The sequence below is a fragment of the Desmodus rotundus genome, chromosome 7, assembly GCF_022682495.2.
Source record: "Desmodus rotundus isolate HL8 chromosome 7, HLdesRot8A.1, whole genome shotgun sequence".
Taxonomy (NCBI): Eukaryota; Metazoa; Chordata; class Mammalia; order Chiroptera; family Phyllostomidae; genus Desmodus; species Desmodus rotundus.
Genome location: NC_071393.1, coordinates 52,476,623 through 52,491,731, shown reverse-complemented (window position 1 = coordinate 52,491,731; position 15,109 = coordinate 52,476,623). Strand labels below are relative to the sequence as shown.

Here is a 15,109-nt window from a genome sequence, read left to right as displayed (position 1 = left end):
AGGGTGGGAAAGAATGGGAGAAAGGTACAGGGAATAAAAAGCATAAATGGTAGGCACAAAATAGACATAAATAGGTACAAAATGGGAGGTTAAGAATAGTATAGGAAATGTAGAAGGCAAAGAACTTATATGTACGACCCATGGACATGAACTAAAGTCGGGGGAATGTGGGTGGGAGGGGGTGTGCAGGGCGGAGGGGAATAAAGGGGGGAAAATGAGACAACTGTAATAGCCTAATCAACAAAATACATTTTAAAAAAGTAAACCAATAAATACATTTAATTATGTATAATATAAACACATGACTAACAGCTACAAGCTATTTAGAAATACTTGTAATTTTTCTCCTTTTCTAAAGATCTTTTTCCAAAACCTCAGAAAATCTGCATAACCTTCTAGCAACATCCACCAATTGTTACTGAGAGATGCCAGAAGTAGGTAGTGGCTTCCTAACCCTGCTCTAGCTTCTTTTTGGATGACTAGCATGGTAAGAATGTTTGATGGGTTTGCAGGAATTAATAATGTTTGTATGAATAAGAAATTATTGGAATTCCAGGATGTATTGTGATATTCAGTATTTTACCAGATCCTAAATATGAAATTTATTAGGATCAACAGTAAAGGTAAAGTTCCAAGCATCTCTCTTTTTATTTTTAGCATTTTGTTTACCTATTGACCAATAACTGCCTTTTGAAAGTTAGAATTGATTGCTACTGCAAATTCTTTTTTATAAGCAGATAATTACAAAAAATATATCAGATAAACTCAACAATTGTAGGACCTGGAAAAGGTCCTACAATTCCTAAATGTGGATTAGTTTAGTTTTAAAGAGCAATTTAAATAGAATACTATATATGAAATTACTGGAAGCAGTTAAGTGTTCAAGTTTTGATGTTCCCTTGTATTCTTTAAAAAAAAAGTTTTGCTCTTTCTGAGAAATATAGTCATTATAGAAAAATATATAGTTATTCAAAAGAAATATAGTCATTGTAGAAAAATATAAATAAAAAAATACAGAAAAGAAAAAAAAATACCAGTAATTGTTCCACCTAGATACAATCTCTATTTACATTTTGGAGGCTACCTTTCTAGCTTTGTTTTTCCTGAGCAGCTGTAATTATTTTTTTTTTAGTCCATGTGCTAGACTCCTCAGCTAAAGCTGTATCCAAGGAACCTTAAAGAACAGATCTAATAATTGGGATGCAATGGAACTTACCTTCCCTTCACTCTTCCTTTTTAATATATTGAAGGTACTTCTAGTCTTTTTTTTCTCCTTTTTTTTGGTTATATGTGGACTTGTTAGAGTTAGTGACTAAAGAAAGACATATTTATATTTGTAACAGAATAAAAGAAACCAGAGAAAAATCACATATTTTCAGATATTTTAATTAAATTATACACAAATCAAAGTTGTATATATACATATGCACCATTTATAAATATGTAAACATATGTACAAAGACTAGAAAAAATACAGAGAAAAAATATGTGTTAGAGCATTGGCATTATATGTCTTTTTCATTATTTTTTAATATACTCAAAAAACATTACACTTAGGTAGGGCTCTTTTAGTGCTAGAGAATCTTAAATAAGTGTATTTGTTCAAGAGCTGCCCTGTCAATGTCCTTTTCTGGGTGCACATCATAGTTCATTGGTGCCTCTTCAACCCAGAAAGGTAACTGTGAATTAACCTGTAAAAAAAGGTGATAAACAAACATGAAAATGCAGAGTAATCCTATTGTCTTGAAGAGATCCCGACTAAGCAACTGAACACAACAGACTTTTAGTACAATGAGCAGGACTAAGTTCTACATGGTGCGTTCATCTACACGAACAATTCTTTTTTATACTAAACAGTCTGTGGATTCTCAGATTACGTTAATTTAGTCTGATTTGGGGATTTTAAAGAATAAAGAAAATATGGAATAGAATAATTGTTTTAATGTAAATAGCCCAATAATTATCATTAGGCATAAACAAAAAAAGACTAAAGCAACAATGGGAATGCAGCGAGAAGACAGAAAAACTGCTCGTATGTACAGAGACGGTGCTAAGGGGATGCACGCAGGGTTAATCTCCCTCCATAACCTTTGTGGGGCCCCTCCCTTCACAGTGCGCACCTGAGTCTCCGTGACACAGAAATTCTGGGGCCACCAATGGATATATATCTGTCTAAAGAAGTTGCATCAAATAGGAGAGCAATAAAGTTATTCAAGAATTTATGTGTAAGGACTCTTTCATAAATATTATTTTCCTATGGTTATCCAGACAGATTTATGAAAAGGATATTTTATCCTTTAAAGGATATGTTTTCATGAGTGTGGAAAAGTACGGTAGGATCACACACTTATGGAGTGGGGACGTCATGGGGAAAAATTAAGTGGTGGGGAAACTGGGGAGACTAATGTCTTTTGTTTATATATTGTATCTATGGATTATTTCCCTTGTTATGGCAAACATGAATTGCTTTTGTAATTTAGATGACTGACAAATTTTTTTTAAAGGTATTATTAATGATTTTTCAGTTTTTTTAAAGGAAAAAGATAGATGCTTAAATTTGGTAGTGCTTGTATATAAGGAAAGCACTAGTAAAGAAAATAATAGTCTGTATTAAGAAACACAACAGTATCTTTCATCTGGATCTCAAAGAGCTTTAACAACACTAACCTTTTTATAAGGATCAACTTAGGGAGTAGAATCTTATTACTAAATATCAGCTTCATTTTATATGAAGAATCTGAGGAAAAGTGGTTTGTGCGAGATTCCAAACTGAACTAGAAGCCTGTAGGTTACTTATTTGATGCTAGAACGTTGCATAACTCTGTTCCTTTTGTTCTAAGGGAAAAGTTATGGTGTGGGTGTACAAAGCCTCTTACAAACATTTAATCGCATTTGTTATCCTAAAACTGTAACTCCACAGCTGGGACAATGGAGTAGAGAAGCAAAGGAGTGTGAATCAAGAGAAGAATTATAATGTGAGAGCTCTTAAGGCCAGTTCAACCACAAACCAGTTCTTCAACCAGAAGTTCTTGCTGTTCTTCCTATCATCTGTCACTATATTTGCACAACGTTTCCAGAATATTGTAACAGCTATCAGAAAAACATAGAAGACAAGTTTTGACAATAAAAATGCTGGGAAGGCTTACATACCTGAAGACCTGAGAGAGACTCTTTAAGACTTGGTACTGTCACTAATAACGATCCTTGTTTCCTTACATGATGGCTGATGTATTCCCAGGCTCTACAACACATTAAAAACTATATGTTAGGTTCTACCAGACACCACAAACTATTTTTTAAAATGCAGATGACGGCCCTGACTGGGCAGCTCAGTTGGTTCGAGTGTTGTTCCAGTACACCAAGGTTGTTGGTTTAAGCCTTGGTCAGGACACACACAAGCATCAACCAATGACTGCAAAAATAAGTGAAACAAAAAATCAATGTTTCTCTCTCTCTCCCCCCTTCTTTTCTCTCTCTAAAATCAATCAATAAATTTTTTTAAAAAATGAGGATGACAAAAGAAAATGCTGTACAGGTGGTATCTCAAAATCCAGATGGGCAAAACACGTTTGCCTGAAGAAAAGAGGACTGCAACAACATATTAGGAATTGGTAAATTCTTCAGTTCCTGAAGGAGTGTTGACAAAATTATGAAGTTACAGTATTGACAAGATTTAACAGGACCATGATTCAGTTTACTGCAAGGCATTGTAAACCAAAACTCAGTTTCAAAACCAATTCACAAGTCAAAGCTGCACCAGCAGTTAGAGGCCCTGACATTCTCTAGAGCGTGTCAGAAATGGTTCTGCAGAATCAAACTGGGCTGAGGGGTAGAAGTAGAGGAGAAAAGCCACAGAAACCAAACACCAAGCAAAAACTAACAGTAAGGGTATATAATACTTAGATTAGATCTTTTAAAGTAACATTAAAAGTGAAATCGTACTTTATTTGACTGTCATAAATATTCAGTGGAAAGTCTTCTGGACAATACGGCCCCTGAGAAGTTCGGTGGGATCAGCCAGGTTTAAAGCACGATCGAATGCGTGTGCACGTGTACGTGTCAGTGGGCAGTGCTGACCAGTTCTGATGGACCTGCGCTGCAGACACGAACTGGATTCCACAGCCCTGACAGCACGCCCCGCTACCGCGGAGCAATGATCAAGCAAAGCAGCGATACGCATCCCTCGCAGTGGGGCAGATAGGCAGCTGTGTCATCTGCAATTAGTTTAGTTATAGCAATGGTTAAGTTTAACACATTCTAAAGTTCATTACGCAAAATAATACAAATGTTTTTTCCTCCTCAGCTAGATCTAAAATCATGTAGCAATGTCTGTTAATAAATATCACTGTGTTTGGGCAAGAGCTGTTCTTTTTTTTTTCTTTTGATGTGGTTCCTTAAAAATGACATATTTTACAAGTTTATTTAATAAGGATGAAGAAGCTGAGTATACTCGGCATGGCTCTCAAAATAGCACTTGCTGTGTCTGGGAAGCTGTCACGGTACACACAAGCACCTTTTAAACTCATAATTACTCTATAATCTGGCTGCTACCCTGTAATGAGATTTAACTTATTCTGAAAGCTGAGCCTTTCCTGGAGACACATTATCTATTATTATGATATATTTCTCTTAAAAAATATTTTATTTCTTTTTTAGAGAAAGGGGAAGAAGGGAGAAAGAGAAAGAGAGAAACATTGATACATGAGAGATACATCAATAGGTTGCCTCTCATGCCCCCAGCTGGGGACCTGACACAACCCAGGCACGTGCCCTGACTGGGAATCCAACTGGCTACCCTCTGGTTTGCAGGCCAGCGCTCAACCCACTGAGCCACACCAGCCAAGGCTATGATATATTTCTGCTTTCTCTCATGTACTAACTTCCACAGCAGTGCCATTCCACTTGTCCTTAAATTCTGATTAAGATGACAGATCTTTGGAGGCTGTATACTGTGCCATCTATTCTCTTTTACTTACTACGATATAAAATTAATATGGGTAAATGATCGGTTTTGTCAAAACAATTCTAATATCAGAATGCTTTACCATATCTTCTAATCCTTCTCCTGTCAACTGGCATTCAAGAGGGAGATAAGATAATTACCCACGAGAAGCAATAACCTATCTATATTTAGAATTCATTGTACTAGACTAATTTAGGAAAAATGACTGAACACAGGTGGCCAATACCTAGTCAGTGAATCCTGTAGTTTGTGAACGAATGCACCAAGAAAGTTTCTGAAACAATCCTAACATACAGTATTTCCAGGGTCGAGTCCAGCAGTAGCTTTCATCATTCTTCAGCATTCAGAATCTTTCTGTAATAAATCTCCAAAGAGTTTATGGTGTTTTAAAACTTCTTATACAACATAATCTTGGTAATATTTCATCTCCAATAGTTATGAAATGTTTTGGCTACTGGTCATTAATTTAAAAAGGTAAAAAGCTAGTCATACTTTGTCCACTGGAAATTAAACTTAAAGAGAGCACTCTGATTAAAACAACTTTACTCATGTTGTGTTTCTGGTCTTTAGCCTATGACTAAAAATTGTTATTCATTCTGGCTGAGCTTCAATTATACGATTAGCTTTCTGTTGAGGTAGTTTCTTTTTAAACTATTTACATAGTTAGTTTTGTAGTCATGGGTGTGAGTGCGTGTGTGAGTGAGAGAGAAAGTGGTGGTTGGAGGGAGAATATAAAAGGCGAAGGGGTGGCAGAATAAAGAGGGTTAGCCATTCAGGATTCCACTCAGTGGTAACTGTTCATGGTCTGTATCATATGCATCTTTATTTCTCTGAGGTAGATCTCTTCCTGATGCACAATCCAACCACTTGTGTATTCCCTTTCATACCTGTGGAAAGGAGCTTTCCTGCATCCATGACTATACACGTGCCCTTATGACAAATAAGAAGCCAGCAAGCCTAAGTAGACAGAAAATCAGCATCTCAGACTACAGACTATAGGAATTTTCTAATCAAAGGAATCTATAGGTCCTTATGGGTCGCAAAGCATTAAACTGTGGCAGAGAAGTCAGAAAAGTGATCGCAGATTTGCTAACTTTTCTATTACTTGAATAGTGGAATAAATTCAAGGAACCTACTATTACCCCTCACGAACATGTTTTCAAGTTTGATAATTAATCACAATTTTGGTTAATATTCTTGTATCTTGCTTTATATTCACTTATAGGCATTAGTTAATTCCCTTCATTTTGTGATAGGATAGCAGATACATATTTTTTCAAAGAAAAGAAAACTGAGGCAGAAAAGAATCAGCATAAAGGCCCAGTAGGAACTGATCCCTTATTTCATCCCTGTCTGCGAGGCAGATGCGTGGGTCATGATATCATTTTATGTCTGTCTAAAATTAGAGGTAGTATTTTACAGAGTTAGACAGTGTATTTTTTAAAATTTAATTTTATTTTTAATCCCTACCAGAGGACACTCTTTCATTGCTTTCAGAGACAGGAAGGAAGAGAGAGAAACATCGATGGAGAGAGAAGCATTGACTGGCTGCCTCCTGCCACACCCAGACCAGGGTCGTATGCGTCCGTACTGGGGTAGGAGAACAAACCTGCACCCTGGGCATGCGCCCTGACAGGGAATCAAACCCACAACCCTTCTGCTACGGGTCGATGCCCCAACCAACTGAGCATCATTGGCGAGGGTTACGGTTTATTTTTATTTTTGTTTTACACAGAATACCTTTGCTTTTAAATATAACCTCTTTACAGTTGAGGTCATTTAAAAAAAAATTAATATGAAAACATTTCTACTTTACCAATCCCTTTTCATACTTTGCTGGACAACAACAGAATTCTTGCTTGAATAAACAACATACCTGGCCTGTTCTGCTTCATCAAGAAAATATTCGAAGACATTATTCATTGTAACAACATCAGCATTTTGTAGAAGGGAATCCTGGGTATAGATGTCTGCGTGAAGAACCTAAGAACAATGAGTTCATTTAAGACAACGAAGATACTCTATTATACAATTGCAGGAGAAATATCTATTGGTTCAATAATGTTGTGAGGTCATATGTAAAGTTAACCCTTCTTAAAATGGGAGAAAGTACAGTATATTTAATGTGACTGCCTAGGGGAGATAACGTCTAGTAAAATCCATAAACTTGTGAAAATTTGTTTATTTCTTTTAGATGGAATTTTTTATATAGTCCTAAGTAAACTCTTTTGACTCCTTGTCAGAGCTTTTCCCACTATAGCAGTTCCCCCTTACCCACGGTTTTGCTCTCTGTGGTTTCAGTTACCTGTGGTTAACCATGGTCTGAAAATATTAAATAGAAAATCCAAGAAATAGATAATTTATATGAAGTTTTAAATTACAAACTGTTGTCAGGAGCAGAATGAAATGTCACGCTGTCCCACTCCATCCTGCCCAGAGGGGAATCACCCTTTGTCCAGCCTATCCCCACCGTGTATGCTCCTGCCTGTTAGTCACTTTGTAGTGATCCTGGCCGTCAGGGCGACTGTTGCAGTATCGCAGTGTTTGTGTTCCGGTCGCCCTTACTTTACTTAATAACGGCCCCAAAGTGCAAGAGTCGTGACGCTAGCAATTCAGATATGCTGAAGAGAAGCCCTAAAGTACTTCCTTTAAATGAAGAGGTGAAAGTTCTAGATGTAACTAGAAAGGAAAGAAAAAAAATCATATGCTGAGGTTGCTAAGATCTATGGTAAGAACCAATCTTCTCCCTGTGAAGAAGGAAAAAGAAATTCGTGCTAGTTTTGTGTCACATCTCAAACTGCAAGTTATCACCACAGTGCCCGCCGAATGCTTAGTTACTATGGAAAAGCCATTACATTTGTGGGTGGTAGATATTAACAGAAAACGTGTTCCCCCTGACATCGACATGTTGTGCCAGAAAGCACTGAGTCTACACAAAACTTCAGTACGTGGTCCCCTGAAGCAACCAAGCCGTTTGCTACAAGTAAGGAATCCTTTGGACTGAAAAATAGAGAAATTACTGGAGAGAGAGACCACATTCACATAACTTTTACTACAGTATAATTGTTCTATTTTATTACTAGTTATTGTTAAGCCTAATTTATAAGTTAAACTTTATCATAGGTATATATGTATAGGAAAACACATAGTATATATAGGGTTTAGTACTATCCACGGTTTCAGGCATCCACTGGGGGTAAGGGAAGGCTCTATCACTCGTTATAAGAATCATCAAGTTCTCGCTCCATCATTAACGAGGTTTGTACACTTAGGTAGTCAGGGTCCTCATTAATAAAATAGAATTCATAGTATCTGTCCTGATTCATAGATCAAATGGGACCATAAAACTATACAAGTAATTTATAAATTATAAAATTTTAATACAATGTTAATTGGCCTTGCCCTACTCTTCATCAAAAATTCACAGGAATATATTTTCTGTCAAAAAAACCAAACAATTTATTTAAAAACTATATAACTGAAAAAATTAACTTAAACCACAATCATCAAGTATGATAGATTACAGGCAAGATAACAAGAAGAAATATTTATTTGTGCAAGAGCAAAGCAAAAACCTTTTATTTTAGAAAAAGTTTAACTACTTTGCATCACTTGATTTCTTTCCAAATAAACACTTGGCCTTACCAATGTGTAGTATTCAGAAGGTTGTGGGGACTGATTTTAAAATTCATTTTCTCTTTTTTAAAATAATAAAAATGCTAAAATAATTTAAATTAAGGTGGCCCAGAACCTCTGAAGCATAGCTTTGAATGTTTTTGAATGCAGAAAAAATAGTCAGTTAATCACTTTAACCTTCTAGACATGTAGCTTAGATATAAATTAGGTATGTAAATTAACCTACTAATATAACATAGCTTTCACACAATTTCTTCTTTTCCTTTCCCATTTCTGTTCGCTCCCCCCACAGGTAGGATGAAAAAGAATCAGGTGGATCAATCCATCATGGCAGCCGACAGAGGTGCTTGCTCTAGGGGTCCCAGGAAAAACCCAAGGAATGGTTCTGGACAAATTGGAATGCCAATAATGCAAGAGGTCACAAGGCAACCAACATCAATTTAACCAATTTCTAATGGGTATCTCCTATGTACTAGATACTATGTAGGGAGATGTATCATAATGAATGAGATACAATATCTGCTCTCAAATACATCATAATCTAGTAATGGGATGAAACAGCTATGCTGATAATTCTAAGTGCCATCAAAGGAAGTGAGCTGGCTATGAATGCAGAGTAGTTTACTTTTAGCCTGGAGGAAAGGGAAGAAAGAATTTAAATCAATGGGTCTTCCATGGATGTGACACATGTAAGTGGCTCTTTTGCTTTCCTGAACCCCCATTATAATAACAGGTTTTAAAAATATAAGGGGTACTCTCACAAGAATGAGGAGAATGGGAATAGAAATAACATACACAAAATTTGTAAGTCAGGAAAAAAAGGATGTAATAAGGAATTTAGGAGACCTGAGAAAATAGATTTCTAAGCCAGAAATAGAGAAAGTTAAGAACCAAGTATGGTTTATACTACAGAATCTCCAAAAGGCTCATCACTGGTGGTACCAGTTATCTCTGAGTAAAGAAGTAAGAAGAAACGCTAAAGATAATTTGGTTGAAGGTTCACTTAAGAAACAGGCGGATCCTTATATACCTTTCTGCTATCTCAGCAAAAGAATAGAAGTTTATTCTCTGGAAAGGGTGAAAAAAGGTCTCTGGGCCAGGGGACACCAGGCCTAGTTAAAGGAAATGATAGATACTGAAAACAAGGGAATTAAGGAAGTATGCAGACAGGATGCTGAGAACCCCACAGCTCTCAGTTCCCAGGATATTGCTGTCCTGGAGTAAGGAGATTGGCAAGGTTTCTTCTGGGCAATCAGACTGGCCCGAGAGGAAATATCTTAAGATTCTTCATCAGATATTTTCCAACCAATTAATTACTCAAAAAGATTACTCAGCAGTGAAGCCCACAGTAGTCAGAACCCCACTTCAGTGCTTCAGTTAGAACTTCAACCACTGTCACACCAATAAATTCAATTTTTTTAAAAAAGAACTTCAATCAGAATTTTTGTTTTTCACTCTTAAGTATGAGCAGACAACAAAGGATTCTTAGACTTCTGAGGAAAGCCCTGTTAAAAAAAAACCAACAACACAAAAAACCTAAGCAAGTACAAAAACAAAAAAGTAAAGATTGAGCCTTGAAGGTTAGTTGATTTCAACAGATACTATAAAAAAAATTATCCTAGAATTCCTTTCTGTTATCTTAGGGTCCCTCAAATTCAACATTTGTCTTTAGTTTCACGGAAGGAAGTTAATTGTTAAGGTTGCCAATAAATGGTATAAAAACAGCTTTCTGCCACTGGGCTGCTCATGGCCACAGAAGCCAGGAAAGTATGTGCATAGGTGTACATCCACATAATTCCTTTGAAAAGCGAGGGGTAAATATCTCCTAAAATGTTAATAAATATTTATTTTATATACCTTTAACATCTTCTTTTAAAAAATAGCAAAAACGTACTTGGCTGTCCATTTATCCACTATGATTCTTAAGAAGTCCTAATTTTTAAATCTCATTTCCAATTAAATTGATATTCCTAATATGTGATTCTTACCATGTCATGTTTTGTTTCAATACATGTGGGATTGTGAGAAAAATCTATGAATTTATTATTGGACAATGAATTAGCTTTGATCATTTGCTTCTCTATTTCTAAGATGAGAGAGAGACAAAGACAGAGAAGGAAGGATGGAAGGAGGAAAAAAGTGAAGAAATTTCCTTCTATATAAAAGGGCAAGGTTAGATCCTTAATCTTACTGAGATATGACTTTCAACATTAGATTGTCCTTAACACCAGATATTGTTAGACACTCAGTGTTTCTCTACATTGCCATTAAAAGTGTAGGATCAATACTGAAACAAGGGTTAATTACTTCATTGACCAAAAAACTTCCTTTCCTTTTTTTGTTATTTTTTCCTTTACATATAGCAGTGATTTTTCAAATGGTGTGCCACAAGAATTTTTAAAACATGCAATATCTGACTATTTAATTAGGGGCACAGACCTCTTTTCCCTTACATTGTCAAATAAAAAAAATGACAACAGCCAACACAATGATAGCTGTCTGGTGTGAATGCCCGGTCTTGAACCATAAATATATAGGTCATATAACAGAGTTGCATCTTACTGGTCACATCACATAATAAGGTTGCATCTGATTGGTTAATTCTTGGTCCCAGAAATCCTTACATACAAGCATAGGCATCTAATTTTTTTTCTGTTTCATTGAATTTATTGGGGTGAATAAAATTATATAGGTTTCAGGTGTACAATTCTATAACACATCATCTGTATATTGTATTCTGTGTTCACCACCCCAGGTCAAGTCTCCTTCCATCACCATTTATCCCCCCTTTACCCTCTTCTACCTCCCCCACCTCCCCTTTCCTTCTCATAATCACCATAGTGCCTTCTGCGAGGCACCTGATTTTTTAAAAAGGTCACTTGGAGCAAAAAAGGTAAGTAATTACTTTTTTTGGTAAATCAAAATTATACCTACTTTTTGTCAGATTGGCAAAAATTATGATTTTTGGTGTGCTGCAGAATTTTAGTAATTAGTTTATGTGGGCCATGAGATGAAAAAGGCTGAAAAAGAGAAAACTTCTGTTGGAGCCCAACCCAGGGCACCACTCCCTCATGAACTGTTTGTTATTCTGTGGCATCTGCAATTCTTCCCGAGAGCTTAGAAAACAGGACAGAAAGACTGTGAGCATTACTTAACCTTTTTGCTTCCCTTCTACAGAGTTTAATTAAATACACTTCTAACCAACATCTAGAAAGTGAAAAATGCTGCCACCAATACTGTAGCTGATATGAAGAAAATTAAGAGAAAAATATCTACTTTCTAATAAAATTGGGAAGAGAAATATGAGTACAACATGATAATTCATCTTTATTAATGTTTTAAAATATTAAGTCAACTCAAACCTGTTTCTATACAACAGCAACCAAGAATAGATTCAAAAATATTTTCCATGGTCATGGACAACAAACAGTGTATTGATTTTTGTGGGGAGAGAGGTGTAAGGGGACTAAATGGTAATGGAAAAAAAACACAATAAAGATTAAATTTACAGGGAGAACCAAGATGGCGGCGTAGGTAGACACACTGCGCCTCCTCGCGCAACCAGAACTGACAGAGAATTGAATGGCAAGGGGGTCCGACACCAAGGAAATATAAAATAAACATTCATCCAGACCGGTAGGAGGGGTGGAGACAGGCACCGGGGCGGAGAGGACTCCAGTGGCTGTGGCGGGACTGAGACTAGCGGAGTGTGGGACAAATGGCGCAGGCAGTCCGAGCACTAGCAGACCCTGCGGCCCCACATTCGAGTACAGATAAACCGAGAGGGCCGGACTCAGAGTGGCGGAGAGCGGGGCAGGCAGAGCAGTGGGTAGCACCCCGCGGCCCCACATTCGCGCACAGATAAACCGGATGATCCGCGGGGATCGAAGCAGACTGAGCAACCCAGGGCTCCAGCTTGGGGAAATAAAGCCTCAAACCTCTGATTGAAAACGCCTGTGGGGGTTGGGGCAGCAGCAGAAGAGACTCCCAGCCTCACGGGAGAGGTCGTTGGAGAGACCCACAGGGGCCTAGAGTGTGCACAAGCCCACCCACTTGGGAACCAGCACCAGAGGGGCCCAGTTTGATTGTGGGTAGTGGAGTGAAAGATTGAGGTCCGGTGGAGAGTGGAGTGGGCGCCATTGCTCCCTCTCGGACCCTCCCCCACGTACAGCGTCACAGCGTAGAGACCAGCATTACCCCGCCCCGGTGAACACCTAAGGCTCCGCCCCTTAAAGTAACAGACGCGCCAAGACAAAAAAAAAAAAAAAAATGGCCCAAATGACAGAACACTTCAAAGCTCCAAAAAAACTATACAACTAAGCGAGCAAGAGATAGCCAACCTATCGGATGCACAGTTCAAAACACTGGTTATCAAGATGCTCACAGAATTGGTTGAATCTGTTCGAAAAACAGATGAAAAAATGAAGCCTATGCTAAGAGAAACAAAGGAAAATATACAGGGAACCAATAGTGATGTGAAGGAAACTGGGACTCAAATCAATGGTGTGGACCAGAAGGAAGAAAGAAACATCCAACCAGAAAAGAATGAAGAAACAAGTATTCGGAAAAATGAGGAGAGGCTTAGGAACCTCCAGGACATCTTGAAACGTTCCAACATCCGAATTTTAGGGGTGCCAGAAGGAGAAGAGGAAGAACAAAAACTTGAAAACTTATTTGAACAAATAATGAAGGAGAACTTCCCCAGTCTGGCAAAGGAAATAGACTTCCGGGAAGTCCAGGAAGCTCAGAGAGTCCCAAAGAAGCTGGACCCAAGGAGGAACACACCAAGGCACATCATAATTACATTACCCAAGTTAAACGCAAGGACCTACATCCAAGATTACTGTATCCAGCAAAGCTATCATTTAGAATGGAAGGGAAGATAAAGTGCTTCTCAGATAAGGTCAAGTTAAAGAAGTTCATCATCACCAAGCCCTTATTATATGAAATGTTAAAGGGAGTTACCTAAGAAAAAGAAGATAAAAAATAGGAACAGTAAAAATGACAGCAAACTCACAATTATTAATGACCACACCTAAAACAAAAACAAGAGCAAACTAGGCAAACAACTAGAACAGGAACAGAACCATAGAGATGGAGATCACATGGAGGGTTGTCAATAGGGGAGTGTGGATGGGGAGAGGGGCGGGAAGGTACAGAGAATAAGTAGCATAGATGATAGGTGGAAAATAGACAGGGGGAGGGTAAGAATAGTGTAGGAAATGTAGAAGCCTAAGAACTTATAAGTATGACCCATGGACATAAACTATAGGGGGGGAATGTGGGAGGGAGGGGGTATGCAGGATGGAGTGGAGTGGGGGGCGGAAATGGGACAACTGTAATAGCATAATCAATAAATATATTTAAAGATTAAATTTACAAAAGATTTTCCAACTACAATGCAGAAGAAATTTGGCTAAATTATGGTATACTGTAAACAACAGAATATATATTTAAAATGGTACCTTTATTCTGTCAGCGAACTGGTATTTTTCTATGATCATTTCCTGCAACTGGCAAAAGTCTCCATTCAATTCTACTCTACACAGTTGCAATGCTGAACTGTAAAGGTAACCCTAAAATATGAGAATACAGTAGGATGCAAATGAATTAACTTTTTATTGTGGGTTAATTTCTACTTGAAATGTGAAAGGTCAAACTTTGAAAAACAGAATTCAATAAAGTAAAAATAAAAAATAAATAACATCTTGCAGTTTATGTACAACTTAAAACTTTAAGAACTTAAAGACTTACTGATCAGGAACTTGATTGTACAAGTTCCTTAATTTCCACTATTTAAAAGTAATTATATTTTTAAAGATTGATTTCTTACTTTTTCTGATTAAACTGTGCATTCAACACAATGAGAAAAGTGATTACATACAGATTCTCTATGTAATACCCTATTTCTGTAATTTCTTTGGAAGTTGCATCAGGGGAAAGCAAAAAAGGAGTAAACCTGTGGGGACTATAATTGGAAAATCATGCACAGAGGAAGAGCTGGAGGTGCATTGTGTTTGGCCGAGGGAAGTCAGCCTGCTGTCTGGCAATCTGTCAAAATAATGACCAATTAGTTAACAAGGATAATCAAGAATTGACTATATGTTGTTATGTATCTATTTGGTTTCAATAACAAAACAATATCTGGAAGGGGAGGCCAAATCACATTCTGAATATCATCTTACATCAACTAATATAGAAGTATAAACCAAATTTGTATTTATAGCTCATCATGGATTTGAGAGTATGTTTAACAGAACATATGTAAGTATTAAAAAAATTCTGTTGACTGACTCAGTGACCTAATATGAAGAAAAATAACAATATGTTTAAATTTACTAATGCTGCCACATACCAACATAGCCCATTATTTCAACTATATACCTTTTTAACAAATCAAGCAAACAAACCAAACAACAGTGGACAAATTATGGTAAATGACCTCTAATGTTCTCCAAACAAAACCGTCTGACAACTGTGTATTTTTCCATTATGGCTATCTTTCCTAAT

The 15,109-nt window shown here is 37.1% G+C and overlaps 1 protein-coding gene across 1 annotated transcript in view; it reads right to left on the bottom strand.

Moving 5' to 3' along the window:
• Positions 1-1,370: 1,370 nt before the first annotated feature.
• The window catches only part of LOC112296572 (uncharacterized), a 33,372-nt gene continuing 19,633 nt past the window's right edge, over positions 1,371-15,109 (bottom strand). Inside the window, 4 exon segments of the mRNA XM_045188330.3 lie at positions 1,371-1,691; positions 3,151-3,241; positions 6,840-6,946; positions 14,065-14,175. Coding sequence (XP_045044265.2) covers positions 1,575-1,691; positions 3,151-3,241; positions 6,840-6,946; positions 14,065-14,175 — 426 coding nt within the window. The 3' untranslated portion in view covers positions 1,371-1,574.